The 20,517-nt window shown below is 36.0% G+C and overlaps 1 protein-coding gene across 1 annotated transcript in view; it reads left to right on the forward strand.

Moving 5' to 3' along the window:
* Nucleotides 1–20,517, forward strand: part of LOC121388022 (centrosomal protein of 76 kDa-like) — a 51,974-nt gene that overhangs the window by 19,990 nt on the left and 11,467 nt on the right. The window contains exons 5-8 of the mRNA XM_041519222.1: nt 7,775–8,001; nt 15,943–16,134; nt 16,454–16,617; nt 17,665–17,785. Of these exons, the coding sequence (XP_041375156.1) occupies nt 7,775–8,001; nt 15,943–16,134; nt 16,454–16,617; nt 17,665–17,785 (704 nt within the window). The remainder of the gene's footprint in view (nt 1–7,774; nt 8,002–15,942; nt 16,135–16,453; nt 16,618–17,664; nt 17,786–20,517) is intronic.

Genomic DNA, 20,517 nt, shown 5'->3' on the forward strand with positions numbered 1-20,517 from the left:
GCATATGTATACACATATTGTTTAATAAGTGCTTTATATAAGAGTGTATAGCTTTAATTATGTATCGTTTATGTATTAACAATAATACCATGTACAGCAATGATTCAAGACCCCAACCTTGACCTTGCTTATAGGAGCTCGGTCATGGATTTAGTGGGCCTTGTTTCTCTAAATATGCATTATAAATGAAACTTACATTCATTTGGAATACCAAACCTAGTTATTGGGGGAATTCCATGATACGCTTATTTTTTAAAATTTGGAACTCTTCTTGTGATGAGACATGAAAAATACAGGAAAACAGACTCATAGTGATGAGGTTATATATATGACAATCATATAATGTATTTCTGGATTTTATATAAACGATCGCCGTGAGACTTGGCAAATGAGGGCCGGCTATATATATGGCAAATAAAAAATATATTATTTCATGACGAAAATAACCGCGAATACGCTAAAATAAAATAATAAACAGTCGGAACATGAACTCACCATTTATTATTATAATTATTATTATTAGGCGTGTGTGCAAATAATTTTGACTGGTTCGCAAAGTGGTATTTCGGTTTTAATGTATAGTGTAAAAAACAGTGTATTTTTGCATGTTTTGTCGTCCAAAGATTGGCTAAGTATTACTTAACCCAGTTGAATCCAGTTCTACGTGCAGGGACAAGTTCAGCATGCCGTTTGTGCATGTATGCATGCACGTTAATCTTGCATTTTTATAGCCGAAACTCCTCCAGATAAAACACCACACCTCCACCCCAAAAAGGTAGTAGTAGGCTAATAATAATAATAGTAGTATTAGTATTAGTAGTAGTAGTAGTAGTAGGAATAGTAGTAGTAGTAGTAGGAGGAGTAGGAGTAGTAGTAGTAGTAGGAGTAGTGGTAGTAGGAGTAGTAGTAGGAGTAGTAGTAGTAGTAGGAGGAGTAGGAGTAGTAGTAGTAGGAGTAGTAGTAGGGAGTAGTAGTAGTAGTAGTAGAGTAGTAGTAGTAGTAGTAGTAGTAGAATAGTAGTAGTAGTAGTAGGAGGAGTAGGAGTAGTAGTAGTAGTAGGAGTAGTGGTAGTAGGAGTAGTAGTAGGAGTAGTAGTAGTAGTAGGAGGAGTAGGAGTAGTAGTAGTAGGAGGAGGAGTAGTAGTAGTAGTAGTAGTAGTAGGAATAGTAGTAGTAGTAGTAGTAGGAATAGTAGTAGTAGTAGGAGGAGTAGGAGTAGGAGCAGCAGTAGTAATAATAGTAATAGGAATAATAATTGTGTATTATTATTATTATTATTATTACATGTACAGTCAAATCCACTTAATTGGATGTCGGATTATTGTATATTTCGGATATTTGAATATGTTTGTCCTGCACGGAACCATTTGCCATTATGACAATACAAAATCCAACGGTTAATTGGATGTGTTTTTTAACGTGTTTTCGGATATTTGAATATAAAATTATCCTTGCCGAATGGCAATTGCACGTAAAACATAGGAAAGTTTGTGTTACTTGATGTGTTTTTGTAAAATTTATGATCGTACGTAATACCATACTATCGTACATGCAGAAATGAATACTTTTAATTTTATTTAATTTCATTGTTAAAAAAAAAGAAAAAGACTTACAACAAACTTGTTTTCTTGTTTCTTAAATTATTTCGGATTCAGACTCGTTATTAATCAATACATTTCCTAATTACATCGTAATTAATCCATGAACTCTGAGATTCATCTCAAATGTGACCCAATGGCCGAGACAATGCAGGACAATCAAGGATCAAAGTCGGTCATTCCCACCTTGTTGGCGGCCACGTGCGTTTCGTAAGCAGGCATCCCTTAATCTCATGTCGGCCACTTTTGAAGCAGTGTATGTTTAATCCATAAATAAACACTTGTCAGATATTTTTCTCTATGAATTGTCGGTGACAGTAACAAACAAAAGCCGTTTGCTACTAGTGTTATTTTTAGCGGGATCTTTTGATCACTTGATTTTTCTTCTGCAGCTCACAATGTGAGGCCCCATTTGGGGTGACCGATTATGGTAATTACTGTTTAAATTGTTAAATGCCGACAAAAGGTAAGTTGTAGGAGATTTTCTTAGCAAGTTGGATTAATCATCTTTTGGCTATAAATATTGACAAGAACTTTTTTTCTTCACAATGTCAACATGGCAAATAAACGGAAACGAAATGATTTATCTTTGGCTCAGAAATACGACGAGATATGTGCCCAATATCTCGCCAATGCTAACCCAGAACGAAAAAGACAGAGAACGGGAAAAGCAGCCAATGTGGAGAAGGCCTTATCAGAATGGTTTTCCATCGCCAGACAAAAAGATATTCCAATATCGGGCCCAATATTAGCGTTTGTGTTTGTGTTTTTCCTTCTGTTACATTGAATAACGGCCTTTCACTTATTTGACTTTGGCCAGTCTAGTTTACCTGTCAAATCAGTTACAAATGCACACAGATAATAGTCAGATAGACGTCCTGGTAAAATACAGAACATGGAAATGACTACTTATTCAAGATTATATTGGGTGGTGGGGGTGGGGTCTTGTTGCACTTGATTTACAAATGTACAAAGAAGTTAATAACGGCCGTTTAATTATCAAGAAGTTAATAACGGCCTTTTAATTATTTGACTGTGGCCAGTCTAATTGAGCTTCCGGTGGTTTTATCTGGGTCATTAGATGTTTATAGTCACTTCTACCTCTAGGCGTACAAACGGCATTAACTGTTGCCTCTTGTATTTATCAAGTTTATAGACAAACTTGATAATGACAACAGAGTCACAATATGGAACTTGGAATCGGTATTTTATTAACACAAAATACTTACCGTTTTTTGACGAAAATTCCACATGTCATGAGGCCCAAATTGGGAGAATCGTAATTAGGGTTTGCATAAATCAACAAGAGGTCTTAATTGGGTATATCGTATGTCGAAACTGTACCTTCGGTTTATTGAATATGCCGCTTATTTGAATATATTTTTGTTGCACGAGGCACATCCAAATAAGCGGATTTGACTGTATTATAATGTTGGTAAAATCACGTCGCGGTGGGGTAGGGTGGTTGGGTGCGGTTGTTATAAAAACATTACATAAATTTAGAGGGGGACCCGGGAGTGGTCTCAGCTTTACTAGTAGCCTATTAAAAATGTATTTTTAGTTTTATTGCCCTTTGCAATTTTGAGCATTTGAAATGTGACTAAATACAGCAAAATAACCTTTTAGTCATATTTATTTACGGTAAAATTAACTTTTTTTTACAAAATTTACGTAACCAGCCTCAAAATTGCAATCGGTGGAAAATTAAGTTCAAGGGTCCGCTAAATTCATATACTCCCCACTGTTCAGAAAATGCACTGTTCGTACAGTACTTAGTATGTATTCCTCCTGTTCCAGATGATTCGGTAATATGGATCAATCAAATACATGTACTTATTTACCGCCTATATATATACATTTTTTGCTGTGAATATAGCCAGCCCTCGTTAGTGGAGGCTATAGACACGGCCTTTGTATATAAAGTCACATCGTATATAAACACTGTCTAGTACAGAGTATTCTTTAAAAATGTAACATTTCCTATCCCAAGTCAGCTGTTATGGCATATTTTGTATAATAATAAATTTGACAAGGTGGAAAATGACGGTGTTTGTGATCCAGATGTTTAGAGTTTTTCGGGTACGACTAATGATAAATTTACCTATAGATGCAAAGGCCTAACTAGTCGGGATTGTCGACGTTTAACATGCTTCTGTTACTAAAATAAATTAATGTATAAGCTTATTATCATTCAGTACATGTTTTTTTGTTTTTTTAATAACTTATTTTCATTGTTGTTGTTTTTCTATTTACCCTACTTTGCATAGGACGGTCAAGCGTTTTTGTTACACGAGCTTGGTAAATAGTTTTGGCAATGTGGTTATTCGGGGAATGCCCGTCACGTGACTCAAAATAATACGTCACACCTCTGCTCTTCAAATAGCCGTTATTTTTCTCAGAATTATGGACCGTACTCATAATTCAATTATTTTTATAAAATCTCAATAAGTGTGATATGGTGGTTATGTAGATGGTTGAGTAAAGTACCTTTAGGTACAAATCAAATGTATATATTGTCATATTGTTGGGTCAATAAGTGTGATATGGTGGTTATGTAGATGGTTGAGTAAAGTACCTTTAGGTACAAATCAAATGTATATATTGTCATATTGTTGGGTCAATAAGTGTGATATGGTGGTTATGTAGATGGTTGAGTAAAGTACCTTTAGGTACAAATCAAATGTATATATTGTCATATTGTTGGGTCAATAAGTGTGATATGGTGGTTATGTAGATGGTTGAGTAAAGTACCTTTAGGTACAAATCAAATGTATATATTGTCATATTGTTGGGTCAATAAGTGTGATATGGTGGTTATGTAGATGGTTGAGTAAAGTACCTTTAGGTACAAATCAAATGTATATATTGTCATATTGTTGGGTCAATAATTAGGTCCACCATCTGTGAGAGAGTGCGTTTATGTTTCTGGGGACAATAAAGAAAAAAAAATAAAGAAGAAATTTTTAAAAACAAATTAGCTGTCACAATCAGCTATCGATCCCTGAAAATGACCTTGATGTGTCTCCATTGTTGTCAAGTGAAAATAATTGCCGAAAACCACTTCTTAACTCAAAATTCCAAGCTATTTTCCACAGAAAACCAACAAACAAAAGCTAGCATGCTGTAGAATAAACTGTTTTCTGTTAAGAAAAAAACGTTTCCAGTGAGTGTCGTGTGCAAAACGGCAGGAAATATGAATTGGGGAATGCACTGTATACAGTGTACAGTATGTTGACTGGTGTGATGTCGTAGTCAGAAGGTTGATGTGTCAGTTTAGTCATCAATGAGGATCTGTTAGTCGTAAACATGTTACCATAGTAGCAAACTCAGGACAGTCCCTTTGAAATCAATTACACATGATGGACTAAAATATTTTCCAACCGGTGTGCCACAATTGATACTTAAAAGGTTGTAGTATGTACTGTCCTGCCTATGAGAAAGTGTATGTAAATTATCCCATGTTGTTTTGTGGCAGCATCAGGTTTCGTCTCTTATCTGAACCAAGCTGTAGTTTAAAAGTGTGCTGCTCATGGATCAGAATGAATTAATGTATAACGACACCACAGCACGCAATACAGATTGACTACTGGGTAACAAACAAAGGTGCCATAAAACATTGTCGTCCTTTTCTTTAGAAATCATTTGGTGGTGGGTTTATTTGTGAACACTGTAAAATCCAATGTAAAATGAGCTTCATGTGCACATTTAAAACTGTTACAGGGGTTCAAAAATTAAAAAAAAAATTACTTGCCACAGGGCAATTAAGTGCCTATCAGATATTCACTTGCCCCATATATTTTCCACTTGCCCATACTTCTTAAGGTAACCAATTGTGTTACTCCTATTTAATTTAATAGAGTGCTTAATAATGTAATAATCTTGAAAGTAATTGGTTTAATTGCACATATAAAGAATTTTGCCTATACGTTACAACACTTACCCAGGAAGTACTAAATGTATATGTCTTTCCAGTAGTGTCCACTGTCTTCTCTACTTGTTGATTTAAACTTTATGTTTTAAATAGTGTCTATTTGTTGATTTAAAGTTTGGTAGTGTCCACTTGTTAATCTAAATATAATTATTGTGTCAATGCATGTTGTATGGCTGTTGATGTGGTGAGATCCCTTTCCGCTTGTGAGCCATTCTTTTATGGCTGGCATTGGTTCAGAAATGTTTAGGGATTTTGGCCCATTTGTCATTATTCAATTTATTGTAAGCATATTATTTAACACTGCCCCAAAATTCTTCTCTGGGATGTTTTTACTCTGTTCATAGCTGAGAAAAGTCATGAGACATATGGTTAAGGACCACACAGATAATGAGAGAGGAAACCTGCTGTCGCCACTTCATGGGCTACTCTTTTTGATTAGCAGCAAGAGTTTATTTATATGCACTACCCCACAGACAGGACAGTACATACCACGACCTTTGTTACACCAGTTGTGGAGCACTGGCTAGAAATGTTTTTAAATAGTGCAGGCTTGGTAAACAACAGCAGAAGAGGGGGTGTACATCGATTCAGTGGCGTAGCGTGGGTTGTCCAGCGCCCGGGGCAAGGCAGATATTGCGCCCCCTAACCAGTGGACTGTTAGCACTCCTCGAGTCCCTTCCATCAGTCCAGAATTTTTTGCCTGGAGCAACCGCTATGCCACTGCATCGATTCCAGCCTTATATTTTTAATTTATTGAGCATAATTTATTTGTTAAAAGCTATTAATAAAGCAGAATTTTTTTAATATATTCATGTATGCTTAGAGGGTATCGTAGGGCTAATGAAATTAATTTCACCTTATCCGTTCATTTGTCATTGTTGTTATTGTTTTTGTACCTGCTCCTTGTGAGTGTTATGTACAATAAAAATTGAATTCAATTGAATTTTACACGAATGTAGATTTACATTTGCAAAGTACTGAAAAACATTAAGTATGTTCTGCTAAAAGGTTTCTTATATATAAACTAAAATATCTTGCAACTTTTACAAGAATACAGTTCATAATATGTGTGCTTTGTTCAAGTGAACTCGGAAATTGTGAACTTGCTTTAAATTACACCCCGTTCGTTTGCAAAGAGCAGATTCCGGAACTGCATTAACGTCTAATTTAATTTGAATATTACAATTTTAAACTGTAGCCCACCTCATATACCATGTTTGCAATAATTAAAGATTTTCATTACACACACAAGGCATGTATACTTTATTTGTGTTTGAACTGTAAAGTGTACTGGACGCTATTTCCAAGTTTGAAGATCATCGAACCGATTATTTGTACGAATTCAGTCAAACGTTCAGTGGCGGAAATTGACGATCTTAGTCGATAATAAAAGGGGAACAACTCTAAAGTTATTATCGAACTTTTCGACACATTGATTTCCTTCTTGGTGTGTTAACGGAAAGAGTACCGATCGTTCCAGTATTTAGGGTTAGGGTTAGTTCTCCTTAGAGCTATGTAAATGCTCGGACGATCGGAACACTTTCCAAAGGTTTTACCAAGATTTGTAACAAAATTTAAAAATGTTTTAGGTGTTAAATTAGTCACTTGTCATTGTCATTGGGCATATGCAGTCAACATAATTACTTGCCTGGCATGAAAATCCCACTTAGCACGGGCGTCGGGCGATGGGATTTTTGATGCCCTGTATTAGGTACAGCTGTCAAGGATAAGTACAGTTTAAAATTGTAATATTCAAATTAAATTAGACGTTAACGCAGTTGTTGTTAGTGTTGCAGGTAACACACATGGCACGGGTGTCGGAAGATGGGATTTTTGATGCCCTGTGTTAGGTACAGCTGTCAAGGATAAGTACTGGTACAAGTTGTGTGTTGTTTGTGTTGCAGGTAACACACTTGGCATGGGCGTCAGGCGATGGGATTTTTGATGCCCTGTGTTAGGTACAGCTGTCAAGGATAAGTACTGGTACAAGTTGTGTGTGTTGTTTGTGTTGCAGGTAACACTTGCCTCAGATGCTTTGGTTGTAGGATCGAAACTCCTCAGGCTTTTTCCCGTTCCAACCAATGACCCACAACTAGTCATGGTATGTGTTGTCCTGTTTGTGGGAAATGGCATATAAAAGTTCCACTCCTGCTAATGAAAAAATGTAGCACATTAGTGCTTATGAGGGATAAATGAATGAGCTCTAGTGGTGTCGTTAAACAAAACAAACTTTACCTTTTTTGCAGGTAACGAGAACAAGGTTCCCATTGGTATTCTAGAAGTCCAGCTTGAGCTCTTCCCGAAGCTTACCCAGATTGTTGACGACAGTGTGGTTCGAACTCAGCTCGACCTGGAGCGTGGGCGTCAGACTGAGCATGAGAGGTTGTATCTTGTGTACTGCAAGCAGTGGTGGAAAGAGTACCTGCAGATCAGAGACGCTCACAGAGATAGGCTGGTGAAAATCTTTGCACAGGTATTTCGACAATATTATATACAGGGACGATAATTCTCTGGATTTATAAAATCTTCACCAATATGGACAGAAATGATAATTTTCTGGATTCATAAAATCTTTGCACAGGTATATCACCAAAATGGACTGAGATGATAATTCTCTGGATTTTTAAAATCTTTATACAGATATTTCACCAATACTATACAGAGGTGATAATTCTCTTGATTTATAAAATACTATTTACAGATGATAATTCTCTTGATTTATAAAATACTATAGAGAGATGATAATTCTCTTGATTTATAAAATACTATACAGAGATGATAATTCTCTTGATTTATAAAATACTATACAGAGATGATAATTCTCTTGATTTATAAAATCTTTAACCAGGTATTTCACCAATATTGTACAGAGATGATAATTCTCTTGATTTATAAAATACTATAGAGAGATGATAATTCTCTTGATTTATAAAATACTATAGAGAGATGATAATTCTCATGATTTATAAAACACTATACAGAGATGACAATTCTCTTGATTTATAAAATACTATACAGAGATGATAATTCTCTTGATTTATAAAATCTTCAACCAGGTATTTCACCAATACTATACAGAGATGATAATTCTCTTGATTTATAAAATCTTCAACCAGGTATTTCACCAATACTATTTACAGATGATAATTCTCTTGATTTATAAAATACTATACAGAGATGATAATTCTCTTGATTTATAAAATACTATTTACAGATGATAATTCTCTTGATTTATAAAATACTATTTACAGGTGATAATTCTCTTGATTTATAAAATATTATACAGAGGTGATAATTCTCTTGATTTATAAAATACTATACAGAGATGATAATTCTCTTGATTTATAAAATCTTTAACCAGGTATTTCACCAATATTGTACAGAGATGATAATTCTCTTGATTTATAAAACACTATACAGAGATGATAATTCTCTTGATTTATAAAATACTATACAGAGATGATAATTCTCTTGATTTATAAAACACTATACAGAGATGATAATTCTCATGATTTATAAAATACTATACAGAGATGATAATTCTCTTGATTTATAAAATACTATAGAGAGATGATAATTCTCTTGATTTATAAAATACTATAGAGAGATGATAATTCTCATGATTTATAAAACACTATACAGAGATGACAATTCTCTTGATTTATAAAATACTATACAGAGATGATAATTCTCTTGATTTATAAAATCTTCAACCAGGTATTTCACCAATACTATACAGAGATGATAATTCTCTTGATTTATAAAATCTTCAACCAGGTATTTCACCAATACTATTTACAGATGATAATTCTCTTGATTTATAAAATACTATACAGAGATGATAATTCTCTTGATTTATAAAATACTATTTACAGATGATAATTCTCTTGATTTATAAAATACTATACACAGATGATAATTCTCTTGATTTATAAAATAACCAGGTATTTCACAGAGATGATAATTCTCTTGATTTATAAAATACTATACAGAGATGATAATTCTCTTGATTTATAAAATACTATACAGAGATGAAATTCTCTTGATTTATAAAACACTATACAGAGATGATAATTCTCATGATTTATAAAATATTATACAGAGATGATAATTCTCTCTGATTTATAAAATACTATAGAGAGATGATAATTCTCTTGATTTATAAAATACTATACAGAGATGATTCTCTTGATTTATAAAATTATACTCTCTTGATTTATAAAATCTTCAACCAGGTATTTCACCAATACTATACAGAGATGATAATTCTCTTGATTTATAAAATACTATACAGAGATGATAATTCTCTTGATTTATAAAATACTATAAAATATAATTCTCTTGATACAGAGATGATAATTCTCTTGATTTATAAAATATTATACAGAGATGATAATTCTCTTGATTTATAAAATACTATACAGAGATGATAATTCTCTTGATTTATAAAATACTATAGAGAGATGATAATTCTCTTGATTTATAAAATATTATACAGAGATGATAATTCTCTTGATTTATAAAATACTATACAGAGATGATAATTCTCTTGATTTATAAAATCTTCAACCAGGTATTTCACCAATACTATACAGAGATGATAATTCTCTTGATTTATAAAATACTATACAGAGATGATAATTCTCTTGATTTATAAAATACTATACAGAGATGATAATTCTCTTGATTTATAAAATACTATACAGAGATGATAATTCTCTTGATTTATAAAATACTATACAGAGATGATAATTCTCTTGATTTATAAAATACTATACAGAGATGATAATTCTCTTGATTTATAAAATACTATACAGAGATGATAATTCTCTTGATTTATAAAATACTATACAGAGATGATAATTCTCTTGATTTATAAAATACTATAGAGAGATGATAATTCTCTTGATTTATAAAATCTTTAACCAGGTATTTCACCAATATTATACAGAGATGATAATTCTCTTGATTTATAAAATACTATACAGAGATGATAATTCTCTTGATTTATAAAATACTATAGAGAGATGATAATTCTCTTGATTTATAAAATACTATAGAGAGATGATAATTCTCTTGATTTATAAAATCTTTAACCAGGTATTTCACCAATATTATACAGAGATGATAATTCTCTTGATTTATAAAATACTATACAGAGATGATAATTCTCTTGATTTATAAAATACTATACAGAGATGATAATTCTCTTGATTTATAAAATCTTTAACCAGGTATTTCACCAATATTGTACAGAGATGATAATTCTCTTGATTTATAAAACACTATACAGAGATGATAATTCTCTTGATTTATAAAATACTATACAGAGATGATAATTCTCTTGATTTATAAAATACTATACAGAGATGATACTTCTCTTGATTTATAAAATACTATACAGAGATGATAATTCTCTTGATTTATAAAATATACTACTCAAAAGAATTTAAGGGTCAAAAATTTATAACCAAATAAGTTTCAGAGTGTATTAGATTGATGATGTAAACTACACCAAAAATTTAATTTATTGTTCCATATTTACAAAAAAACACAAATAAATGTCACTGTATACAAGAAAGTCACATGACATGCTGTCAAAGTTGAAGGTTGTCAAACATGGATTTTACACATTAGAACATTCGTTTAATAGTGTGTGAATCCACCCCTGGCGCGAATACACTCGACACATCGTTGCCTCATGCTGTTGATCAGACGTCTGAAGAACTCTTGGGGAATGGCCTGTCACTCTGCCATAAGAAGTTGACCCAGATCATGAAGGTTGGCCGGAGGGGCATGGTTATCCCGAACTCTCCTGCCTAATTCGTCGCAGGCGTGCTCTATTGGGGCCAAGTCAGGCGAATATGCTGGCCAATCCATCCTGGCGATACCTTGTTGTCTGAGAAAGTCCGTTACCACCCTGGTGCGGTGGGGTCTGGCATTGTCATCCTGCAGAACTGCCCCGCCGCCAATCTGCTGAAGGCCTGGGAGAACCAACGGCCGGATAATCTCATTCAGATAGCAGATTCCATTCAGATTGCCATCCACCACATAGAGGGGGTCCTGTGGTGGATAGAGATGCCGCCCCCCCAGGACGTCTGTAGACACGAACCCAACCGTCGTTGAATTGGAGACTAAACCTGGACTCATCAGTGAACATCACTCGACCCCACTGAACACGTTGCCACCGCAGATGAAGCATGCACCAGTGACGTCTGGCCGTTCTGTGATGTGGTAGGAGTGGTGGTCCAACAGCCTGGTGACGGCAGTGTAGATTATTGGCTCTCAGACGATTGCGTATGGTTTGATCAGACACTCGAGTTCCAGTCGCAGTCCGCAGATTGTCACGTAATCGGCGTGCAGTGGTTGTGCGTTGACGTAGAGCCATATTGGTGATGTAGCGGTCCTCTCTATTTGTACTGCTTCGGGGTCTTTCCAAACGTGGACGATTTCGAACAGAATTCGTTGCTTGGTACCGTTGCCACAGTCGGCCAACAACACTCTGACTGACACCAAGTCTCAGAGCAACATTTCTTTGCGTATTGCCATCCTGAAGCCAAGCAATAGCCATTCCTCGATCTTCGATAGTCAGTTGACGTCGTACCATTGTCGAATTTGGAGTGTGCACCGTACACAAACGCAAGCTCCAATTATACGGAAATTCAGCATTGGGAACATGGAATAACGTGCAAAGCGTGCAAATGAAGCGCTTTGTGAAAAAGCAAGTTATGGGCACTTAGCAGACCTTTCGCTTTCGCCCTAATTTACGTGCAAATGTAAGCATGTTTTCGCCATTAGAACTAGTCGACAGTGTCAATGACAGTGGATTTTAATTCATTTATGGGTTGCGTAGACCCACTTTCGTCAAAATGGAACAATACCATGCGTGACATTATGGTTTAGCTAATATAATTGACATTCAGAAAATAATGTCGAAAATATCGTCTGACCCTTAAATTCTTTTGAGTAGTATACTATACAGAGATGATAATTCTCTTGATTTATAAAATCTTTAACCAGGTATTTCACCAATATTGTACAGAGATGATAATTCTCTTGATTTATAAAATACTATACAGAGATGATAATTCTCTTGATTTATAAAATACTATACAGAGATGATAATTCTCATGATTTATAAAATACTATACAGAGATGATAATTCAGTTGATTTATAAAATACTATACAGAGATGATAATTCTCTTGATTTATAAAATCTTTAACCAGGTATTTCACCAATATTGTACAGAGATGATAATTCTCTTGATTTATAAAATACTATAGAGAGATGATAATTCTCTTGATTTATAAAATCTTTAACCAGGTATTTCACCAATACTATACAGAGATGATAATTCTCTTGATTTATAAAACATTATACAGAGATGATAATTCTCTTGATTTATAAAACACTATACAGAGATGATAATTCTCTTGATTTATAAAATCTTTAACCAGGTATTTCACCAATATTGTACAGAGATGATAATTCTCTTGATTTATAAAACACTATACAGAGATGATAATTCTCTTGATTTATAAAATCTTTAACCAGGTATTTCACCAATATTGTACAGAGATGATAATTCTCTTGATTTATAAAATACTATACAGAGATGATAATTCTCTTGATTTATAAAATACTATACAGAGATGATAATTCTCATGATTTATAAAATACTATACAGAGATGATAATTCAGTTGATTTATAAAATACTATACAGAGATGATAATTCTCTTGATTTATAAAATCTTTAACCAGGTATTTCACCAATATTGTACAGAGATGATAATTCTCTTGATTTATAAAATACTATAGAGAGATGATAATTCTCTTGATTTATAAAATCTTTAACCAGGTATTTCACCAATACTATACAGAGATGATAATTCTCTTGATTTATAAAACATTATACAGAGATGATAATTCTCTTGATTTATAAAACACTATACAGAGATGATAATTCTCTTGATTTATAAAATCTTTAACCAGGTATTTCACCAATATTGTACAGAGATGATAATTCTCTTGATTTATAAAACACTATACAGAGATGATAATTCTCTTGATTTATAAAATACTATAGAGAGATGATAATTCTCTTGATTTATAAAATACTATAGAGAGATGATAATTCTCTTGATTTATAAAATACTATACAGAGATGATAATTCTCATGATTTATAAAACACTATACAGAGATGATAATTCTCTTGATTTATAAAATCTTTAACCAGGTATTTCACCAATATTGTACAGAGATGATAATTCTCTTGATTTATAAAACACTATACAGAGATGATAATTCTCTTGATTTATAAAATACTATACAGAGATGATAATTCTCTTGATTTATAAAACATTATACAGAGATGATAATTCTCTTGATTTATAAAATCTTCAACCAGGTATTTCACCAATATTGTACAGAAATGATAATGGATTTTTATGGAATTCATAATTTTAGTTCTACTGAAAACTGTTTCTTTTTAAAACCCAGCATTGTTTTCTGGAAATCGATGTGTTCCAGTGGTGTCGTTAAACAAAGCAAACTTTAACTTTGTTTTCTGGATTTTTTGCCCATTTTCATAGAGAATAACTAGTTAATGACACAGTGTGTCAGCTGTACAGGTCATGTATAGTGAGAATAACTAGTTAATGACACAGTGTGTCAGCTGTACAGGTCATGTATAGTGAGAATAACTAGTTAATGACATGGGGTGCCAGCTGTACAGGTCATGTATAGTGAGAATAACTAGTTAATGACACAGTGTGTCAGCTGTACAGGTCATGTATAGTGAGAATAACTAGTTAATGACACAGTGTGTCAGCTGTACAGGTCATGTATAGTGAGAATAACTAGTTAATGACACAGTGTGCCAGCTGTACAGGTCATGTATAGTGAGAATAACTAGTTAATGACACAGTGTGCCAGCTGTACAGGTCATGTATAGTGAGAATAACTAGTTAATGACATGGGGTGCCAGCTGTACAGGTCATGTATAGTGAGAATAACTAGTTAATGACACAGTGTCAGCTGTACAGGTCATGTATAGTGAGAATAACTAGTTAATGACACAGTGTGCCAGCTGTACAGGTCATGTATAGTGAGAATAACTAGTTAATGACACAGTGTGTCAGCTGTACAGGTCATGTATAGTGAGAATAACTAGTTAATGACACAGTGTGTCAGCTGTACAGGTCATGTATAGTGAGAATAACTAGTTAATGACACAGTGTGCCAGCTGTACAGGTCATGTATAGTGAGAATAACTAGTTAATGACACAGTGTGTCAGCTGTACAGGTCATGTATAGTGAGAATAACTAGTTAATGACACAGTGTGTCAGCTGTACAGGTCATGTATAGTGAGAATAACTAGTTAATGACACAGTGTGCCAGCTGTACAGGTCATGTATAGTGAGAATAACTAGTTAATGACATAGTGTGCCATAGTGTGCCAGCTGTACAGGTCATGTATAGTGAGAATAACTAGTTAACGACATGGGGTGCCAGCTGTACAGGTCATGTATAGTGAGAATAACTAGTTAACGACATGGGGTGCCAGCTGTACAGGTCATGTATAGTGAGAATAACTAGTTAACGACATGGGGTGCCAGCTGTACAGGTCATGTAGAGTGAGAATAACTAGTTAACGACATGGGGTGCCAGCTGTACAGGTCATGTAGAGTGAGAATAACTAGTTAACGACATGGGGTACCAGCTGTACAGGTCATGTAGAGTGAGAATAACTAGTTAACGACATGGGGTGCCAGCTGTACAGGTCATGTATAGTGAGAATAACTAGTTAATGACACTGGGTATCTGCTTTATCCTGTGATGGTAAGAATGGGAAATTCAGTGAGGCTCTGCCAAGCAGAGTGGGAAATTCAGCCTGAACAGGATAAAGCAGATATCCGACGTCATTAACTAGTTATTATCTTTATCATGCAGACCATAAAATTTAAGGGGAAAAGCTATTATTTCTGTTATTTCAGCCACATTGTACGATGACCTACAGGTCAAATGAGCGATTTTGTAATGTAGGCTATGCTAGTAGCAGGATACAACTTTGCTTTATCCATCATCATATTCTATCAATAGAAACAGTGGTTGCAGAATAAATGTCTTTAATTATATATATATGTACGAAATAACATCTTAAAATGTAGCTTCCACAAGTGAAATATTATTTAAAAAGTCTAGATTACATCATTTTCATTATGCTGTTGGAATCCTAAATTTTTGTAATTTATTTTAGATATGATGAAGATGCAAGCCCAGATGAAATAAGATGTGTTGGCATAGCTAACCATGTTTGTCGTTTATTATTACATCTAAACGTGACTAAAGGATAAATACTGTCCATAAATTCTGTAATGTTCTTAACATGTATTGTTTTTGTCGTTGAGGATGAAAATGCAATCAATCGTCCAGTGTGTTCGTTTGTGAAACCTCTGAGAGCTGGTCGCCTGTTGGACACTCCACGGCAAGCCGCGCGCTTTGTCAGCTTGATGCATCACGAGAAGGTGGCCACGCTCGGAGGTGGGGACAAGGTGGAACAGTGGACCAACATCCACGGCTTTCTCTGCAGAAATAAAGGGGTACGATGTCTTCTCTTTATAAAGAAAGCTAGCACTTTTGTTATTTTTAATAGAAAACTTTAATCATTTGTCTCTGTGTTTAGGAGGGGTGGGACGTAGCCCAGTGGTAAAGTGCTCGCCTAATGTGCGGGAGGTCTCGGATCGATCCATGTTGATGGGCCCATTGGGCTATTTTTTCATTCCAGCCAGTGCACCATCACTGGTATAATAAAGGCTGTGGTATGTGCTGTCCTGTCTGTGGGATGTTGCAATTAAAAGATCTCTTGCTACTAATGGATCTTGATACATGAACTTGTGTTTTTTTCTTTTTATAAAACAGGACTGTGAAGACCATGCAGTGTTACTATGCTGTCTACTGCTTGGTTTTGGTCTCGATGCATATGTGTGTGTCGGTACAAAGAGTAAAGGAGCCGTACATGCTTGGACGGCCACCATTAGCACCGACGGCCTTGTCACGTTCTGGGAGAGCCTCAATGGACACAGGTACAACCATTGTCATCATTTCTTACTCGGTAAATTAAATGAAAGAGGATTGTGGGAGTTTTAATGTTATTTAGTGTTATGGTAGGTATATATTGCAAGTTTATGTTAAGATAATGAGAATGATATACAGAGGATGATAGATGAGAAATATGAATGAATATAAGAAATATACATGTGTACAAATTTATTAACAAACAAATTCGTCAATTCAGTGTCATTTCATTTCGTATTTTGTAAACATTCTGATTTTGTTGTCTACATTGTACCTTTTATTCCGTAAGACGATTTTTAAATAAAATATAAAGGAATTGAAATGCATTCTTTATTATTAATGCCAATGTATAGTCTACAAGGTAAGATAAGAGATAAACTTCTCAGATAGGAAGGTAGGTAACTAGTTTAACGTGCTCATATACCACTAGGGTTTCCAACATGCCAGGGACGGGTCATAGTACAGTGGTAAAGCACACACTGGATGCGCGGTCGGTTTGGGATCGATCCCTGTCAGTGGGCCCATTGGGCTATTTGTTGTTGCAGCCAGTGCTCCACAACTGGTATATCAAAGGCCGTGGTATGTACTACCCTGTCAATGGGATGGTGCATATAAAAGATTCCATGCTGCTAATCGAAAAGAGTAGCCCATGAGGTTGAGACAGCAGGGTTCCTCTCTCAATATCTGTGTGTGGTCCTTAACCATATGTCTGACACCAAGGAAGTAAAATATGTCGAGTGCATTGTTAAATAAAACATTTCCTTCCCTACTTTGAACATGCCCATTTGGAGTCCGACTGCCAATAAGATAGGGGGCCTGACTTGGGACAGGAATAACTGCTCAGAAGGCTGCTGACTATTATTAATGGAAATACTATTTTTCATAAATAAGTTATGGTTATAACAAAAGTTCGGCTTTCTCTGTATTTTTATTTTTTTATTTTTTTAAAGTAAATCTTTAAGTAGTTATGGTCTATATAAATTTCTCTCCACTAGATGACATCCCATACTTCATACAATTAAACGAACAATAAACAACTTTCTCTGTTTTTGTAGATATATTCATGACCCAGTAAACCCCATGGACCCGCCCATGTCGAAGCAACAGAGGCCGAGATATCCATACAAGACTGTAGGCTGTGTGTTCAACCATCGCTCCTTCTTCGCCAACAGTCAGGTGATCATTCAACTTCTTTTAGCCTGCAACCACTGTTTGTATTGGCAACCAGCCTCGGTGGTATCGTGGTTAAGCCATAGGACATAAGGCTGGTAGGGACATAAGGCTAGTAGGTACAGGGTTCGCATCGTGGTACCAGTTTTACCCAGAGCAAGTTTTAACGACTCTGTGTGTAGGTGTAAGACCACTATATCCTCTTCTCTCTCACTAACCACTAACATAAGGTACAGGGTTCGCAGCATGCTACCAGTTTCACCTAGAGCGAGTTTTAACGACTCAGTGTGTAGGTGTAAGACCACTATATCCTCTTCTCTCTCACTAACCACTAACATAAGGTACAGGGTTCGCAGCATGCTACCAGTTTCACCTAGAGCGAGTTTTAACGACTCCGTGTGTAGGTGTAAGACCACTATACCCTCTTCTCTCTCACTAACCACTAACATAAGGTACAGGGTTTGCAGCATGCTACCAGTTTCACCTAGAGCGAGTTTTAACGACTCCGTGTGTAGGAGCGAGTGTAAGACCACTATATCCTCTTCTCTCTCACTAACCACTAACATAAGGTACAGGGTTTGCAGCATGCTACCAGTTTCACCTAGAGCGAGTTTTAACGACTCTGTGTGTAGGTGTAAGACCACTATATCCTCTTCTCTCTCACTAACCACTAACATAAGGTACAGGGTTTGCAGCATGCTACCAGTTTCACCTAGAGCGAGTTTTAACGACTCAGTGTGTAGGTGTAAGACCACTATATCCTCTTCTCTCTCACTAACCACTAACATAAGGTACAGGGTTCGCAGCATGCTACCAGTTTCACCTAGAGCGAGTTTTAACGACTCCGTGTGTAGGTGTAAGACCACTATACCCTCTTCTCTCTCACTAACCACTAACATAAGGTACAGGGTTTGCAGCATGCTACTAGTTTCACCTAGAGCGAGTTTTAACGACTCTGTGTGTAGGTGTAAGACCACTATATCCTCTTCTCTCTCACTAACCACTAACATAAGGTACAGGGTTTGCAGCATGCTACCAGTTTCACCTAGAGCGAGTTTTAACGACTCAGTGTGTAGGTGTAAGACCACTATATCCTCTTCTCTCTCACTAATCACTAACATAAGGTACAGGGTTCGCAGCATGCTACCAGTTTCACCTAGAGCGAGTTTTAACGACTCAGTGTGTAGGTGTAAGACCACTATATCCTCTTCTCTCTCACTAACCACTAACATAAGGTACAGGGTTCGCAGCATGCTACCAGTTTCACCTAGAGCGAGTTTTAACGACTCCGTGTGTAGGTGTAAGACCACTATATCCTCTTCTCTCTCACTAACCACTAACATAAGGTACAGGGTTTGCAGCATGCTACCAGTTTCACCTAGAGCGAGTTTTAACGACTCTGTGTGTAGGTGTAAGACCACTATATCCTCTTCTCTCTCACTAACCACTAACATAAGGTACAGGGTTTGCAGCATGCTACCAGTTTCACCTAGAGCGAGTTTTAACGACTCTGTGTGTAGGTGTAAGACCACTATATCCTCTTCTCTCTCACTAACCACTAACATAATGTACAGGGTTCGCAGCATGCTACCAGTTTCACCTAGAGCGAGTTTTAACGACTCAGTGTGTAGGTGTAAGACCACTATATCCTCTTCTCTCTCACTAACCACTAACATAAGGTACAGGGTTTGCAGCATGCTACCAGTTTCACCTAGAGCGAGTTTTAACGACTCTGTGTGTAGGTGTAAGACCACTATATCCTCTTCTCTCTCACTAACCACTAACATAAGGTACAGGGTTTGCAGCATGCTACCAGTTTCACCTAGAGCGAGTTTTAACGACTCAGTGTGTAGGTGTAAGACCACTATATCCTCTTCTCTCTCACTAATCACTAACATAAGGTACAGGGTTCGCAGCATGCTACCAGTTTCACCTAGAGCGAGTTTTAACGACTCAGTGTGTAGGTGTAAGACCACTATATCCTCTTCTCTCTCACTAACCACTAACATAAGGTACAGGGTTCGCAGCATGCTACCAGTTTCACCTAGAGCGAGTTTTAACGACTCCGTGTGTAGGTGTAAGACCACTATATCCTCTTCTCTCTCACTAACCACTAACATAAGGTACAGGGTTCGCAGCATGCTACCAGTTTCACCTAGAGCGAGTTTTAACGACTCCGTGTGTAGGTGTAAGACCACTATATCCTCTTCTCTCTCACTAACCACTAACATAAGGTACAGGGTTTGCAGCATGCTACCAGTTTCACCTAGAGCGAGTTTTAACGACTCTGTGTGTAGGTGTAAGACCACTATATCCTCTTCTCTCTCACTAACCACTAACATAATGTACAGGGTTCGCAGCATGCTACCAGTTTCACCTAGAGCGAGTTTTAACGACTCAGTGTGTAGGTGTAAGACCACTATATCCTCTTCTCTCTCACTAACCACTAACATAAGGTACAGGGTTTGCAGCATGCTACCAGTTTCACCTAGAGCGAGTTTTAACGACTCCGTGTGTAGGTGTAAGACCACTATATCCTCTTCTCTCTCACTAATCACTAACATAAGGTACAGGGTTTGCAGCATGCTACCAGTTTCACCTAGAGCAAGTTTTAACGACTCAGTGTGTAGGTGTAAGACCACTATACCCTCTTCTCTCTCACTAACCACTAACATAAGGTACAGGGTTTGCAGCATGCTACCAGTTTCACCTAGAGCGAGTTTTAACGACTCTGTGTG

This window comes from Gigantopelta aegis, chromosome 14 (genome assembly GCF_016097555.1).
Source record: "Gigantopelta aegis isolate Gae_Host chromosome 14, Gae_host_genome, whole genome shotgun sequence".
Lineage (NCBI taxonomy): Eukaryota > Metazoa > Mollusca > Gastropoda > Neomphalida > Peltospiridae > Gigantopelta > Gigantopelta aegis.